This window comes from Amphiprion ocellaris, chromosome 20, assembly GCF_022539595.1.
Source record: "Amphiprion ocellaris isolate individual 3 ecotype Okinawa chromosome 20, ASM2253959v1, whole genome shotgun sequence".
NCBI lineage: Eukaryota > Metazoa > Chordata > Actinopteri > Pomacentridae > Amphiprion > Amphiprion ocellaris.
In genome coordinates, this window is record NC_072785.1 from 26,346,617 (window position 1) to 26,364,044 (window position 17,428).

A 17,428-nucleotide genomic window follows, 5' to 3' on the forward strand; every position below is an offset into this window, starting at 1 on the left:
TTATCCCAGTTTGATTTAAGATTTGTTCACTTGCCAGAGGTCATTAATCCTCACAGACCGCATTAAGACTTTGTCATGGTGCCCCTTTACTAGCTAAACCCCCATGATGCTCTCTGCTTCCCAATACAAAAATGGCTGCCTCCTCTGGTCACTACAGGATTAAACAGTAATGGCACGTGTCCACAGGATCTGTCAATTTATAGCATCTCATTCGCTGTCTATGTGAAATGCACCACATTGAATGCCGGTTCTGTTGTGATGCGTTTTGAGCTGTGATCCAGTGCATCTCACCGCAGCTCATTTGCATAAAGTAGACTTGACTTCTATTTAAAGCAAATTCAGAGAATCCAATGCATCGTGAAACTTTCGTCAAACGTCTAAACTAAGCATTTACAGAACTGCAGGCCTCCCTTGCCTCAGTTAAGGTCAGTGTTCATGACTCAACAATAAGGAAGAGATGGGGCCAAAATGGATCCATGGCAGAGCTCCAAGGCAAAAACAACTTCTGACCAAAAAGAACATAAAGGCTCGTCTTATTTTTTTCAAACAAATATCTGAATGATCCCCAAGACTTTTAGGAGAATATTCTACGGACTGACGAGACGAAAATTGAACTTTTTGGAAGGTGTGTGCCTCATTACATATGGCACAACAGCAACACAGAACATCATAGCAACAGTCAAACATGATGGTGGTAGTGTGATGGTCTGGGGCTGCTTTGCTGCTTCAGGACCTGGAGGACTTGCTGTGATTGATAGAACCATGAATTCTGCTCTCTACCAGAAAATCCTGAAGGACAATGTTCGGCCATCAGTGTGTGACCTCAAGCTAAAGCGCATTTGGGTTCCGCAGCAGAACAACGACCCAAAACCCATCAGCAAGTCGAATTCTGAATGGCTTAAAAAAAAATGAAGGTGCTTCGTCCCAGTTTTTTTTTCTCAACTACTCCACATTCCAGACACGAAGATAACCCTCCTTACTTAAACACAACTGATAAAGTCGACGTAAAGCTCTATTTTTGTGCTGTTTTGTTAAGAAAAAGCACAAAAATGGAGTCCCAAGTGCGTCAGAACTACCACCACGACAATACCGTCATTCACCGGTTGGTCAACATGGAGATATTTGCTGCAAATACTGTTTCACAGCACTGTACTCCCCAAAAAGGCTGAAAATCAAAGGATTTACTAGTTGGGCACCAAGAGTCTGTCCTGGCGTCTGGTCTGGTAGCTTCAACTTTAAGGTACATGTACAACCAATAATGACAGTTTATGTGACCCAGAGTCTCCCCCTAATGGTAAAATCCTGACCTGTGATTGAGGTCTGCTGCCTCCGATCCCCCGACATTCTGCCAGGCCGAGGCCGTCGGTCCCTCGGGTCTCCAGACACAAACCGCCTTGTTTCAGCACACTGGACACTGCTTCCTGCTCAGGGACCCTGAAGGGAACCGGAGACACAGAGGACCGAGGCCAAGGATGGTTTTATTACAACAATAGAGAACAGATGGACTGAGGAGAGCGGTCGCACCGCTGAGTAATGCACCGTATTACAGCATGTTCTTATGAAAATATACAGTTTCATTATTGGAGAGATGGGGGTTATTTGGAGGAGATACAGCTGGAGGAGGGTCCTGAGAAACCAGGCTGATAAACCACTCAGATGTTCCCATACAAATCAGATATATTTAGATTACTGGAGCTGAACTCAGGGGTCACAAAACCCTCCAGAGGTTGCAAGATTAATTCTGTGCTGAGAGAGAAAGGCTGGATGTATTATTGTGTCTTTTTTTTTTTTTTTTTTTTTAACGAAATGTGCCTTATAAAAATGAAATAAACATTGAACATTATTTCAGTCTCCTCCTATAATCAATCAATTATAACACAGATGAAAAAACTTTTTACAACTCTCTTCAGTTTTTCTTTAACCCTCTGAAACTCAAAACATACTGGTGGGTTGGGAAAACTTGTTGTTTTAAAAATTCAACAAAATTTTTATTCATCAGAGCAGGAAGCTATATAAACAGTGAGGATTTCAAGATTTTTAAGTCTGATGATCCTCGAACTATTCATCTGAGAGATGTTTATCTGACAGAAAACAAACTGAAACTAAGCTTAAAATCATATTTCATCAAAATCACGTTTAAAATTTGTCCAAAATTAACAGTTTCAACCGGATTAAGTAAAAAAACTAAAATTTCTGAACTCCTCTGTGCAAAAATAAAGCCAAAAGTCAACAGTCACATGACGCAAATTCAGAATAATTTAAATATTCTTCGCTGATTTCGTAAGGAAAACTGCAATTTTCTAGTCAAATATCGTAAAAGAACTAATTATTATTTGTAAAAATACAAAGATTTGATGCAGACTTCACAGTTTTATGCTGTTTTTTTAATGGCTAACAGGTTAATTACTTCTTGTTTTTATGTGATTTTTATTAGCTATTATCTGTAATATATCAAAACAGGGAAAATATATAAAATAACATTAAAAAAAATTATTGATAACTTTTGAATCTTTAGTACACAGAATTTGTATTTCAGATATCTGTAAATATCAGCAAATATCTGTAAAATAATGTGGGTTTGTTGCTGATTAAAATACAGTAATATAGAAGTTAAAAAAACACTATTTTTAAACATTTTGATGTGGATATTACTGATATTTTTGTCAATTTTTTTTCAGCTAACATGTAAATTAATATTTCTTTTCTACATTTTTACTAGTCATATCAGCAAATTGATGAAATCCTTAACCCTGTAAAACCTAAATATAGAAAAAAATGAGCAAAAATAACATAGACAGACAGATAGACAAACAGATAGATGCTAGAAAACAAAGAGCATTGTGGGACTTTAGATAGATAGATAGATAGATAGATAGATAGATAGATAGATAGATAGATAGATAGATAGATAGATAGATAGATAGATAGATAGATAGATAGATAGATAGATAGATAGATAGATAGATAGATAGATAGACAGATAAACTAATAATTTAAAAAATATTCTGTATAGGTATATGTATATAAAACCCAAATATGGAAAAAAAATTGGAAAAATAATATATACCTATTTAGATAGAAATAATAATAATAATAATAATAATAATAATAATAATAATAATAATTTTAATAAATTTTTTATATATATATGTGTGTATATATATATATATATATATATATATATATATATATATATATATATATATATATAAATTTATTAAAATTTATTAAAAAAAAAAAAAAAAAAAAATATATATATATATATATATATATATATATATATATATATATATATATATATATATATAAATTTATTAAAATTTATTTAAAAAAAAATAAATATATATATATATATATATATATATATATATATATATATATATATATATATATAAATTTAGTAAAATTTATTAAAAAAAAAAAAAAAAAAAATATATATATATATATATATATATATATATATATATATATAATCTGTAAAACCCAAATATAGAAAAAAATGAGCAAAAATAATATATATTTGTTTTGATATAAATAATAAAAAATTATAATTAAAAAAATAAAACTGATGCTGTAATTTTATAACAGTGGGTTTTACAGGGTTAAAAAACTGTAAAAACAGTAAATTACAGTTTAAAACAATAAATAATAAATCCATATTTTTTACAGTGTACGGTCACTATTTTTTTTTTTTTTTGATTGAAAGCATTGTTACAATGTTATACTGGGCAGGATTTTATACTGCAGTGAGAAATGAGCCGACAGTGAGTAAAAATGTAACGGGAACATCCAGGAACTACTTGGGGTTCAGAGGGTTAGTGGTATTTAGAGGGAGGAAATCTTATTCTCTCTTCGTTGTTATATAACTGAAGCTCAGAATCCATATTAAAGCAGCAGAAAGTCATCTGTGACTTCCAGGATAAGCTGCATACATAAAGTAAAACATGTTCTGCTTATTGCTTCTCGTGGACGTTTGACCTTCGCTGTGCAGAAACACATCCAGGCTGTTTTCACTTTCATCTGCTGGAGGGAGAAAAGTTTCTCTGAGCCAAACAAATGGGAGTTTAAGGCCAGTTCACATGAACACGGGTATTTTTTGAAGAGGGTTTTTCCTCCTTCATTGTTATTAAACATGAAAACACTGTAACATTCAAAAACTGTAAAAAGAGTGGAAATAACTGCAAATATCTGCAAAATATTGATATTTTTAACTGATTTAAATAAAGAAATGTGTATTTTTATGGTCACACACTGTAAAAAACAACTTCATATTTGTAAAATTGCTGATTTTTGATGGGGATATTATATATGGTTTTTGATGAATAATAGTAATTTAATTAGTTATTATCGCTAATTAAACAAAACAGGAAAAAGATGTATATATCATCAATAAAGATATTTTAGTCTTTTAGATAATGGAAGATATGCATAAAATAAAGATTTTTTTATTTTAAATACTGTAAAAAATTGTAATTTTATGGTCAGATGTAAAAACACAACGTACTATTTGTAAAAATTAAGATTTTTGATAGGAATATTATATATAGTTTTTGATTAACAATGGTTATCATCTCTAATTAAATAAAACAGAAAAAAATGTAATATAACAGATGATTTACTGTTTTCAATAATCTATTTAGACATTATTTTCCTTCAGATAATTGCAGAAATGCACAAAATACAGATTTTTTTTTGCTTTAAATACAGTAAAAAACAGTAATTTTATGGTCGGCTGTAAAAAGCAACATACTATCTGTAAAATTGCGGATTTTTGATGGGAATATCATATACTGTTTGTGATGAATAACAGTAAAAAAAACTGTAATATAACATTTAAATGATTTACTATGTTTTCAATCATGAATAAATACATTTTACTCTTTGAGATAATGGCAAAAAAAGGTTGTTTTGCCATAAATACAGTAAAAAAAAAATAGTAATTTTATTGTAAGATGTAAAAAAACAACTTACTATTTGTAAAACTGCAGATTTTTGATGGGAATATTATTCACAGTTTTTGACAAATAATGGTAATTTAATTAGATATCATCGCTAATTAAACAAAAACAGAAAAATATTTAACATATCATCAATATAGATTTTTTTTTCTTTCAGATAATGGCAAATATGCATAAAATAAAGATTTGTTTTGCTTTAAAAACTGTAAAAAGTTGTAATTTTATGATCAGATGTAAAAAACAAATTACTGTTTGTTAAAATACCATTTTTAAAAAAAAAATCTAGATGTTATTTACAGTTATGGCCATTTTTAGGTTCAGCATGTAAGGAAACACTTATTTTCTGCGATTTTACTAGTTGGTGTATTGTCTTATTGAGTTTTATGGGCTTTTTCATTAAAGCACTTTTTAAACACTGTTTTTTAAAGGTGTTATATCAAAAAAGTTATTTTCTGGTGTTGGTAAGCAGCTCTGGTTCTGGAAACAGGAAACAAAGTGGCTCAGATTGATGCACACAACACTATTCCAGCATGGACAGGGGGGAAACAGGGGAGACAAACAAGCTAAATATCAACAATCTTTCTCTAAAATCGCAGACTACAGGCCCTAAAACTTGTCTGGAATCAATCTTTAATCCTCATGTCGCTATATGTGAAAAGCTTTGTCACGCAGTATGAATAAACCTGCTTCATCGTGAATTGTTGCTTCTGATTCTGAGCTCCATACCTCAGCTCTGGATAGACATTCTCCATGTACCAGCGGAAAGGTTTGCAGTTCAGCTTCCTGCGCAGCGTCAGACGGTCTGTGATGCTGCGAGATGAAAACAAATGAGGACGCCTGTCTATTAATACTGAAGAATAAATGTTGAATAGTTCTCTTTTTATTAAACATGATAAATAATCAACTCTTTTTTGCTTCTTTTATGGATAAAATTATTGATCTATTCACAAGACAATAATCAGCAGATTAATCTATAATGAAAATAACTGTTGGTTGCCATTCCTGAAATGGTGCACATTAGAAAACTGTGAAACATCAGCTCTATATACACTATTCATTAGGGCACCCATTTATGAGCATGACTGTAGCTTGCCTGGTTAAAATAATGTATAAAACATGGTATCTTATAAATAACACGAACACAGAGGAGAGAGCAGTAGCTTGTATGAAACATCACCAGACCTGTATGTGGGCGGCTGTTTACTCTGGGAGAGAGGAGGATGACAGTATAATGGACAAACCTGCCAAAGGCCTTCCCTTGAGCGGACGGCCTTGCAGAGTAGTAGTACTGTTTATACTCATCCATCCACACCTCAGCCGCCCGCCGGGTGTTCCTGCACAGACACAAACACAACACCTGCTCAGACGACGTAATGACAGAGCCGCCAGCATTCCTGCAGTCAGCTCTAATGACGGCGTCACACAGACAAACCTTCAGACAACAGCTCTGCCCTGCACAAACATCAGGACGAAAACCAGGCTTGGACAGCTCAGATTTTAGCTGTATTTTCTACAAGTGAAGACAGGTTTGTCTCAGAAAACAACAACTTTGACAGCAGCAGTACATTTTAGACAAGACTGCAAAATTACAGTGACTCTAAAAAGTACTCACCTCCTTTTATGTTTGTTTTTTTAAAGCTTCAGAAGTTGAGCTGGGAGGGACTGTGCATACAACAACTATTGCCTGTTTTTCAGTAGTCAAAGTGGCAAAATGAAGTAGGCCACCAAGACACCTATGACTCCTCTAAAGGGGTTAAGAGCTTTAATAGTTGTGGTAGGAGAGACTGTGTTTACAACAGCATGGGGTGAGTACATTTTATAGGCACTGTAGTTAATAATGAGGCACTTTCACCATCAAAAAAGGGGAATTCAACAATCTACAATAAACAACTGTGTTTTTTTTCTCCTTTTTACATACTTAAAGTTTGTAAAAAACGAGAACGTTTATTGCAAGTAAACAGACAAAGTGTGGGAGTTTTCTCTGCTCTTATTTCTTCACTTCATTTCTACAGCATCTTATTGGGGTTACTTGTTAAATAAAAACCAGTTTTTGTTGTCATACACAGATTTTATGCGCTGCAGATTGCGAAAAAAAAATACTGCTGACAGACTGCTTTCTACACATCCTACACATTGTTTGGAGGTGTGGCAGGGAAAGATGAGGAAAAATGCAACAGAAATCACACCAAGCTCGAAGTGTTTACCAAAAAAATATCCAATCCAGTTACAGTAAGTGGTTGTTGTTTTGTTTTTGCAGCTGAATCATATCATTTTCTTGCAGTCTGGTAGAAAACACAGTTGGAAACCTCAAAGAACAACACATTTAAAATGAGGAGTAAGCAGTTTAGTTTGTTTTGTTCTGCAGACGGCTTCAGAATTCAGTTATTTAGTCATCTCTCACTGCCACTCGGGTCAATATGTGTGGAAGGAGAGAAGATTGCCTGGTGAGTATTGTGACATTTAAGGTTTTAAAGCTGAATCTGAGGTTAACTTTCTTGGTAAATAGTGTTACTGGAGACAGACCGACCGACTCACTTGATGTAGGTGAGAGCGTTGCCCTCGGGGAAGTCGTACGGATGCCTTTTCCGGAAAACGTGACCGACGCGGCTGCAGGGAAGAATCTCCAGGCTCCCTCCGCACATCCACACCCGGAATGAAAGCTCTGCAGGAGGACGGATGAAGAGGATGGAAATTGGATTCCTGTCACTGCAGATGTTGTATCTATCCGTCTACACAAATCACACAGTCTGATGTGCATCGTCCCGTCACGCTCACCTGCTACATTTTTTAATGCAGCAGATGGCTGTTAGCTGTAAATCAGCGGCATGAAAGCTGTTGTAGAGGATAATTTAACACTCTGCTGCCTTCAAGGACACATTTGGCATTTCGAGCTGGTGGACCTCTGCAGCATCCAAAAGAGCCAGACTAAATACATGAAATTAAGACATTAAAATCTGCAGTATTTTCACTTAAATTTGAATATTTCATTGGGAACAGCTGTGCGTCTTCCAATAACACGTACATATGCAGCACTCAATGTGGCAAAAAGCATGCTTTATTCATTACTGAATAAATATACAGACTTTTGTGAGAAAACCTTGGAAATACAATATTCATTTTCACTGAATAGGAAAACCATTGTGCTTCTCATTTAGTGAATCTGAGTCAAACACATTAACCAACCACTGATTGTCTTTTATTTTCCCTTTACTCTGGACATGCTGAAGTTTAGAGGAATATGACTGTGGGAGGCCACCAAGACACCTGTGACTCTGAAGGAGGTCACCAAGTCACCTATGATTCTCAGGGAGGCCATCAAGACACCTATGATTCTCAGAGAGGCCACCAAGACACCTATGATTCTCAGAGAGGCCACCAAGACACCCATTGCTCTGAGGGGGGCCATTAAGACACCTAAATGTTTTTACCAGCAAGATAAAGTAAAGCTTGGTTCTGTATATTTATTTGAATATGTAGAGTTGGACGCTTGTGCAGGAGAATATATTAATAAAACGTCATTATTCTGAGCTCACCGAAGTTCTCTCCTCCCCAGATGTCCATGTGGGTGTCATACTGGCCGAGGTGGTTGAACCAGCTCTTGTCCATGACGAAGATCCCACCAGCGATGACGGGAGTCCTGCAGAGAAGAAAGGGAAGGAGTCACTTGGTGAACCTGACTCTTACTCTTTTTTTTATACCAGAATCACCAAAAAGGAAGTTGCATATATGGAAAAACAACACATTAAAGCAACTGAGCAAATATATCTATATTTTCCTCCTTTACTGCAAATTAATGAAAGTCTCACTTTTCTCCATTTGTCTCAGTTTTTAGCTCAGCTTCAGCACTGCAAAGACAGCTGAGTTCATAATAACCGTATAAGCCCTGGTTCTAGTCATGTTCTTAATTGACTACTTCAGTGTCTGTAGCTGATCTGCTGCTATCCAAGCCTCCTACAGGAAGAAGACTCTCTGTCTGTGATTGACTGCATGGCAGCCAACATATGCAGCTGGGAATGCGTGTATGAAGGCTTTCTATGCCTTCTAGCTTTCTCTCTGAGTGATTATTAACATGGAAATATCACCAAATTCATAGTACAGGCAGTATTCTAAATTCATGTGCTTTGTGAATTCATGATAGTTATAAAATTGGTATTTTAACAGTGCAGAGCAGCAGCTTTGAGGGACTGCTGGTTAGCATGTCATTTTACTGGGTTGCATTTCAGTCACTATGTCATACTTGTTCTACTGTCTGACAACAAAAACAGAAAAATAGGTCAATGAGGACAGTTTTATTGGGAATTTGGCTGGATTGAATTGCAGTATATGTGAGCACAGAGGGCAGGAGAGAAAATAGCAGATGAGTAACCCACCATGTTCATGCTATTGGTTTTAAATCAGTCTTAAAGTTTCCACTATGGGCATGCAATCAAAGATAATGTTAAAGTTAGCCACATAACATGCTAACATTCAGGATTTTCTCATTGCTATGGGCACATTGCCATCAAAAATAAAAAGTAATCCACTGGGTGTTCGGTTTATCAGATGCTGGGAGTGCATGAAGAGTCTTGTGTTCACTCTTACAGCTAACAGCAGAACATCTGGTGGACTTTGCTTGTCGCTGAGGGATTTTAGAGTTAGCAGAAGCAGCTATAGGAAGTAAATAAACTTGGTGGACTGTGAGGCAGCTGCTCCTTATGAACGGATCACCTAGAAAACAAGACTAGACTAAAGGCTTCCCAGTTTCTACCTAGAAACTAGTAAAGTTGTTACGGGTTTGTAATGCAGGGAGGTCATCTTGTTCAGAAATGGCACAAGTACGTGTAATCATATATGTCCAAGTTTTAAAGACATACAAAGCTCAATAAAAGTGGATTTTCACCATATGGGACCTTTAAGGTGGACTTTGCCGTGTTTTCTGATCTTGTTAAAGGTTTGTCCCATTAGTTTTGTGCCACTGGGACAAATTTTTATGAATATGCAAGTTAATTCATATCTATAATGTTTCATAAATGCACATGTTCATAAGAATTTTTAGGGTTGTGATCAGTCTTATGGCTCTTTGGATTCCTGTAGAGGAAGAGAAAACACGAGGACTGTAGACAAACCTTATGGGCTGTGTCGGGTCGTTTCTCGCCATTTTCTGCTCGATGGGAATCTGCTCCCATTTGAAGTGGAGACTCCAGTCAAACCCTGATAAAAGAAGAGCGTTAGGGAGGTAAAACTTACAACCACTATGTCTAGGCATGAGTACTTCAGGAGGCAAGAAGACAGAAACAACTATCCTGCTGGTTTTGGCTGAACTGAGCCGCATGATTTCACCTAATAAATGACCTGATGTTCACACCGATCACAGCAATACATCTAAAAAGAAAAGAAAAATTTCCAGCTTAAGTCAGTTTCTATCCTCAGGAATCATCCTGTCATGTAATGGGGGTTTTCCTCTGCTGCAGCTGTTTGTGTTAACGGCTGTCTCTGTGAATGATTTGTGTGTTGTGTATTAACCTCCTCTCAGGTCAGCAGACGCAGCCAAGTAGGCGAAGTTATCCAAACTGATGACGTCAATGATGGGGCTGACCACTCGAGTGTGATCCTGTATGAGACAAGAACACAAGGACACATTATTACTGATAAAGTTCTTAAATATTAGTCATTAGCTGTGTGGAAGACAAAAAAAAGCTTTATTAAGTCAAGGTTTGTATATTAAAATGCGAGTTAATTTATCTAGTATTTAGGCGTCAAAAAGTATTCAGAAACTGTTGGTTTCATCGGTTAATGCATCGCTTTGGTCTTATCTAAAATATCGCAGCAACTACTGGATGGATTTTGATAACATTTTGCACAGGCATTCATTTTCCCCAGAGGATAAATCCCACTAACTTTGTGACCAGCCAACTTTTCATGTAACACCTCTAGTAGATGAAAGTTCACACCACTCCTGTGAAATATCTGACTTTTCCATGGCAGCTAAAGCTCAAAAACCTCGACTGTTCTCCATGTTAGAGTTCAATTTTGGACCTTTTTTGATTTCTAAACTCTGTCAAACACTCTGACAAACTGCCTGGACCTGAGTACCTATAAATAATCTATGCACTTTGTATTCTATTACAGGGACTAGAACAATAGGAACGTAAATAATAGGCTATATAATTTTTTTCGGATGTTTACCAATAGCAAAAAGTCTACCTTGATGTAGTTTCATCGTTAAGAAACTCAACAGCTTTCTGTTTCTGAGTAATTACAATGCAAACTGACAGCATATTTACATAACCAGTGATCAACTTTGACACTGCACTAAAAAAAAGTGCATCATCACACTTTGAAGTTGTACTGTTACATGTTGTTTTGTATCCATTATCTTGAGTAAAAACACTTGATATGCAGAAAAATTCAAGTTTAAATACAGAGACAAAGCTCATTTTAAAATTAAATTTGGTGGTCAAACTGATGTAATTTAAAAAATTGAAAAATGATCAGTTTTGCATTTGGTAATAATTCAATGTATTGTACAGAGTCAACTTTTTGTTCATTAGTTTTGATTTTTGACTTCAGACCAACTCAAAATAAGAAAATGAAACTATTTACAGCAAGAATTCTTCTCAAAAATGAACAAAGTAAGGCTTTGTTTTGGTCAAAACGAAAAGAAATGTACATTAGGGCTGCAACTGATTATTTATTTATTTGTTGATTAGTCTGATGATTTATTTCTCAATTGATTGACTGGTTGTTTGGTCTAAATATGTCCGAAAATGGCAAATAAAGGCTGATCAGTGGCTCTTAAAACCCAAGCCAACATCCTTAAAATATCTAATTTATTCCACAACTTCAAAAATATGCATTTTATTGTCACACAGTGGGGAAGAAACTAGAAAACATTCAAATTTAAGAATTTAGAATCAGAGAATTTTGACTTTGACTTTCCCTAAAAATTACTGAAACAGATTAATTATCAAAAAAAGTTGTGATTATTGTGATATTTGACAACTAATTGATTATTCATTGCAGTTCTAATGTACATTATTGAATATTTGCTGGGATGCATTAGTCACCCAATGGATGATACAACTACAAACAAGTTGGTTCTTTTAGTCCTGATAAAGGGATGTGGTTACTTTCTGAGTTTTGTGGTGTTGTAGGTTGACAGTATGTTTTGCGTTGAACTTCAAAAACTGTGAAAAACAACAAAGATGAACATGAATCGAGCGTGCCATACTTTCCCACCCAGCTCTTAGTGGAGATAAATTGGGAAGAAATTGTCAAACGGCCTCCCACTGCAGAAGTAACTTTGAAAGTAAACACTGCAGAAGACGGAGCTGTTGATTGCTGATAGTTTGTGTGTCTGAGTTTTGTCTGCATCTGTCTGTTAGTGTGCGTTTGTGCCAGCGCTGTTGTCGTTTGCCTACGAGGCATCTGTGCCGTCTAACAGCTTAGCATCGGGACGATCCAAATCACTGTTTCCAATTAGAACCGTCCGTCTTCTTTGCACAGCGACTGAACCTGCCGTGAACTCTGTGTTCATTGCACCCAGAGAGTGCGGGGGAAGAGTGTGAATTGCGACTCTGCCAGAGAGCAATTTGGAAAGTGATGCTCTCAACAGCTTTCAGCAACAGACATTTATTGGGCTTTTAATGAGCCTCTGTGATTTGGTAATGAATGAAGAGGCCGCGCTTCCAAAATGGATGTCGACGATGATCGCTCAATATCTCCTCTTTTGTTCTCTCTGAGTCTGGGTTTATCAAAGTGTCAGAGTGCTCCGATTGTTCATCTTACATCTGGATGCTTTTAATGTCACCGATAAAGTAATTTAAGCCCATTTGAACTACTCTGAAGTTAAGTATGTGGTCTGTATAAGAGAATAAGTGATTATGTGAAGGCGGAAAAGCAGCAAAACTATCAATGAACTGTAGAACAGGATGAAAACTCTACACAACTGGAAATGTGTTTTTGTTTGGACATTGAATTTCATGATACTTGCATTATCATTCAGTAACTTTACATCAGTTTTTGTATAAGATACCAATGGACAACACACTGTGCATCTGAAATTTAAGGTCAAGATGCAGACTGAAATCATGTTTATATTTTTCTTTTGCTTTTTCATGTAATTTCATATCAATGTGAACTCAAAAAAGTAATTTTGGTATGAGCTTTCACATTATCCACAGTCACATTTCAATATAAATCTCGAGCGAATTTGAAGTGAATTTTTGAAATGTCACAGTGAAAAACAGGAAAAGCACTCAGAGAGCGCAGTACTCCGCCAAGGCTGCTCAGTCCTATCATTAATTCTTTAATAAAAAATTATCTTGGACAAAACTCCATTTGAAGTTAGGTACCTTTATGAACTTACGGGCTCCCGTTATTTTAATTTAATTTGATTAACATATTTAACAGGCTAAGGGAGATGTTTTTGTTTGAATTACAAGTGGACATGTAACTATACTTGTGTCTGGAATGTATATTTTAAGATGTTTGATGACCCTTTGCTGCTCTCTAATTTATCTTTAAATGTAATTCTCGTCTTTATGTGGGTTTGGATGATGCCATGAGCTGTCGTGTTGCCGAATCATATATTTGTTTGTGTTTATCATGTGTTCTTGTTTGTTCATTTTTGAGCTGCATAATAATACGTATAAAAACATGTAATTTGAATAAAACTTTGGTTCAAAAAAGAAAAATTACCTTGGGATGAGCACAGGCGTATGTTATGCATGTGTACGTTATGTACGGATACCGAATCACGTGACCTAAATATGTAGCATGCTGTTGAAACTGATGGGACTCGGAAACACCCCCACAATTTAATCAATTGTTGCTTGTATCATCTACATGGATAAGTTCCGATAATGTTGTAATGTTGTCATAGCTATAGTGACGCCATGCCACTATCTCACAATACACAGATTTTTTTAAGATACAAAAATCTTTAACAAATCCGTGAAACCAGACTATAAGCAGCATCACTGCCAAAATCTGATCACTTGGTTCTTGTGTTATTTCTGACCTTCCCTGAAAATTTCATTCAGATCCGTCAGTCCATTTTTGAGTAATGTTGCTTACAGACCGACAGACGGACAAACAGACAAACGTACATCGATTGTCACATAGCTCTGCTGCTTTCCTTGGCGGAGCAAAATAAAAGACAATATGCCTAAAGCTTGTTTCATTAACTGCTTGTGGTGAATAAACTCGACTGTGTTGCATCGTCAACAGGTGGCGCTACAGACTGCTTAAACATGATCGTAATAAACAGAGTAGAAGAAGCCAGATACAAAACCAGGTCCTTGCCAAATGTTAAAAATCCTTTAAGGCTGAGGAAGAAGAAACAAACAACCAAAAAAGTTAGAGAGGAATTGTTTTCAGTTGTGGAAGTTACAATTATTATTTTATGTCAGCAGATATTGGTTATGTTTTATGTTGCTCAGAGATAAAAGCATCAAAAGAAGCAAAGACACTTCCAAGTCGCTACATTAGAACTTATTCAAAAATGGTGTTTCCAGCTCCCATTATGTGTATTAACTCTAACAACCTTAATGACCAATCATGCAGGAAAAAAACATTCATGGAAAATTAGGGAAGCGTTTCCTTAAATTTTGGAGTTTCCATTAACTGTTTCTAATCCAGCACTTCAAAATGTCTATAAAAAGACATTATGGAAACCCCACTTATGAAACAATTCCTGCTTCAGGAGCAGTTGTGCCTCTGGAAAAACATTTCTCAGCTAAGGCGCTAATTGTATCTGGACCATCATACAAATACTTCCTAAACTGGGTGTAGTCCTTAAGATTATAGAGTTGCATGATGATTACCAGGATAAGAAAAAAAAATTCTGCTACACATAATTATGATTAAATTTTTTTAGACTGTTCTCCAATATTAGCTTTTTTCTTGGAAATTTCTGAGTAATTATTGTTCCTTGAGTCTTTAAAGAGCCCATATTATGCTTTTAGGGTTTTCCTTTCCTTTAGTGTTATATAACTGTTTTTGTGCATGTTAAAGGTCTGTAAACTTAAAGTTTATGCCAAAGGGAGTTATTCTCTTACACAGAAAACACTGCTTCTTATCTACCTATGCCTTGTTTCAAAGCCAGAGTTTCCTTTTGTTACTTATCGATGTCATCATGTAACTCATTTGCATAACACCTGACTGGCAGTGATTTTGGTCATTAAACAAAGAATTAGCAGCTTTCGCACAGTCTACCATTATTTCCTCTCTGTCTGAACTCAAAGATCTGTTGTTGCAGGACGTAAGCGATGATGCCTTGCTTTCATCAGACCAGCTGACCAATCAGAGCAGACTGGACCTTACAGGAGGCGGGTCTTAAAGAGACAGGAGCTAAAATGAAACATTTCAGATCGAGCTGCAGCAGCAATGGAAAGTATGAGGAAAAAATGTGCTATTTCTTTTTTATTCTTCATTAAAGCTTGCAAACATTTCCTAGAAGCTGCAATATGAACTTGTAAATGTGGATACTATGGACTCTTTAAAACGACTCTGATAAAAATGGTGAAGAATGGTCTCATGTAGCATCAGTTTATTGAACCACAAATCCAATAATGTTGGATGCAAATGCATTAGTTGTGGTTTTTAAAAAGACAAAGGAAAAGACAGAAGAGGAGCATCATTACAAACAGGGAGGATAAATTATGAGCTACAGCTGGAGCACATTGGAGCGATTCCTCGTGATCTAAACATACTGTACGCTTTAAGATACTGCACCACCCAAGAAGTCACCTACAGAGACGGGAGAGATTGCACAAGAAAAGCTATACCTTCCATTGAACCTAAACCTCTAATTCCCACAACATTTGCGAGAGGAGAGCTCATTGTTGGCACTTTATGCTGAGACAAAGAGCACCTTTCATCAGTATTCCTGCTCCCAGAGGACCTTATGAACCCGGGGCTGTGGGAGACTAATGAATCCAGGACGGGGTGCAGCCTGACTGTGGAGCTGGTGAATTATCACGGAGCTCGGCGCTCTCATGAATGCCAGACTGAAAGATTGTAACGCAAGCCGGATGAGTCAGAGCCGCCCGAAGCCAAAAGACGAATGCACGGAACCAAAAACACGATGTGCACAAACTCCCAATGCGCAGAGTGTTGTGAATAAAACATCGAGGGGTTTATACAGTCGAGACATCTGAGTACGATGGTGTTTCAGTTTGGGATGTTTTCTGCTGCACTTTCTGAACGAACAGAAGAGTTTCGTCCTTCAGCAAAGTCAGAGACACTTGACAAATGACAACAATTCAGGCACTTTTAGGGCTGAACTGCAGGCAGTGTCTACACAGAGAATAAAAAAATCAAAGTATTAAAATATCTTCTAGTATACTATGTCAACTCACATTATTCTTCCAGTATTAGTAACACTTGTGGTACAGTTTTTCTCAATTCTTGTGACAGAAATATTCCAAGAAATTCAACTTTCATTGTTTTGTTTTTATGATTTAAGGGACTACAGTGTTGCTATGCTGCACAAAAGACATCTTTGAGTCCCCTCTACTTGTTGTCATGGTGGTTCTGTTTCCATGGAGGTGCAGGACTTTATATTGCTGTTAAAGATAAGCTCACAGTGAGAAAAAATACAACAGGAACAAAAAATGGTTACCAGTAATTCAACAGTACTTTTAGATCTACTATTTTCTGTGAACTCGAAGGACTGGAGGAGGAAAGAGCAGTTCGCAGCTCAGCGTCTGCGAATAAAGCATGTTGTGTCGAGGCAGATGCAGTAAAAGAAGAGGCTGAAAAAAGTGGGGAAGCAGCGATTAATGAATGACGAAATGAAACGGCTCCTGCTGACTGTCAGTGGGAACGTTTCGGGGGCAGATTTGGGGAGCAGCTGTGTTGGCTGGAGCTCAGTCGCAGGTTAGTAATGTCAGGGGAGGCAGCAAACAGCCCATTACTCATTAGCGAGCGGAGGAGCTCTTTTTCCACGTCTCTCCATCAAGACACTCCCGTCTCAGTGGGAGAACATGTTCGTCTCTGCAGATGCCTTCGAGTCCCTGAATGCATCTGCCGTATTTACATTCTGTGACTTTGTGAAACTGAACAGATGCAGCGAGGGGCTCACAGCCAAAACGCCCTTTTAAAGTTCACGTGGAAATGCCGGCGAAATTAAAAAAGACGGAGCAGAAATCCCCGTCATAATGAGCCCGAGTTCTGCATTTTCATTCCGAGCTGCGGAACGTTCTGGATGTGATGGCGGTGTCCCCGGTGGGCCGCATAATTTGATTTGTGGGATGCAGGGAATGGGGAAAATCTGTCTACTGCGCTAACAAAGGCTGTTTTTGATCAGAAAACAAGCTCAACATGCAGCCTGAGGAGAGAATAAACACTGTCGCTATGCGCAACACAAACAGCCGCAGCAACACAAAGCAGGCAGCGACACTCTGAAATCATTGTTTAACGGACACTCGGCAAGCGAGCAGCAAATTGAGATTTCACACTTGGCTGCTGAGTTGCACCTTGGTCAT

The 17,428-nt window shown here is 36.7% G+C and overlaps 1 protein-coding gene across 1 annotated transcript in view; it reads right to left on the minus strand.

The window, feature by feature from the left end:
* The window catches only part of galnt16 (UDP-N-acetyl-alpha-D-galactosamine:polypeptide N-acetylgalactosaminyltransferase 16), a 60,904-nt gene that overhangs the window by 10,166 nt on the left and 33,310 nt on the right, over positions 1-17,428 (minus strand). The window contains exons 7-13 of the mRNA XM_023277747.3: positions 10,461-10,548; positions 10,064-10,148; positions 8,492-8,595; positions 7,494-7,620; positions 6,200-6,292; positions 5,685-5,768; positions 1,308-1,434 (exon numbers count right to left, since the gene is read on the minus strand). Of these exons, the coding sequence (XP_023133515.1) occupies positions 1,308-1,434; positions 5,685-5,768; positions 6,200-6,292; positions 7,494-7,620; positions 8,492-8,595; positions 10,064-10,148; positions 10,461-10,548 (708 nt within the window). The remainder of the gene's footprint in view (positions 1-1,307; positions 1,435-5,684; positions 5,769-6,199; positions 6,293-7,493; positions 7,621-8,491; positions 8,596-10,063; positions 10,149-10,460; positions 10,549-17,428) is intronic.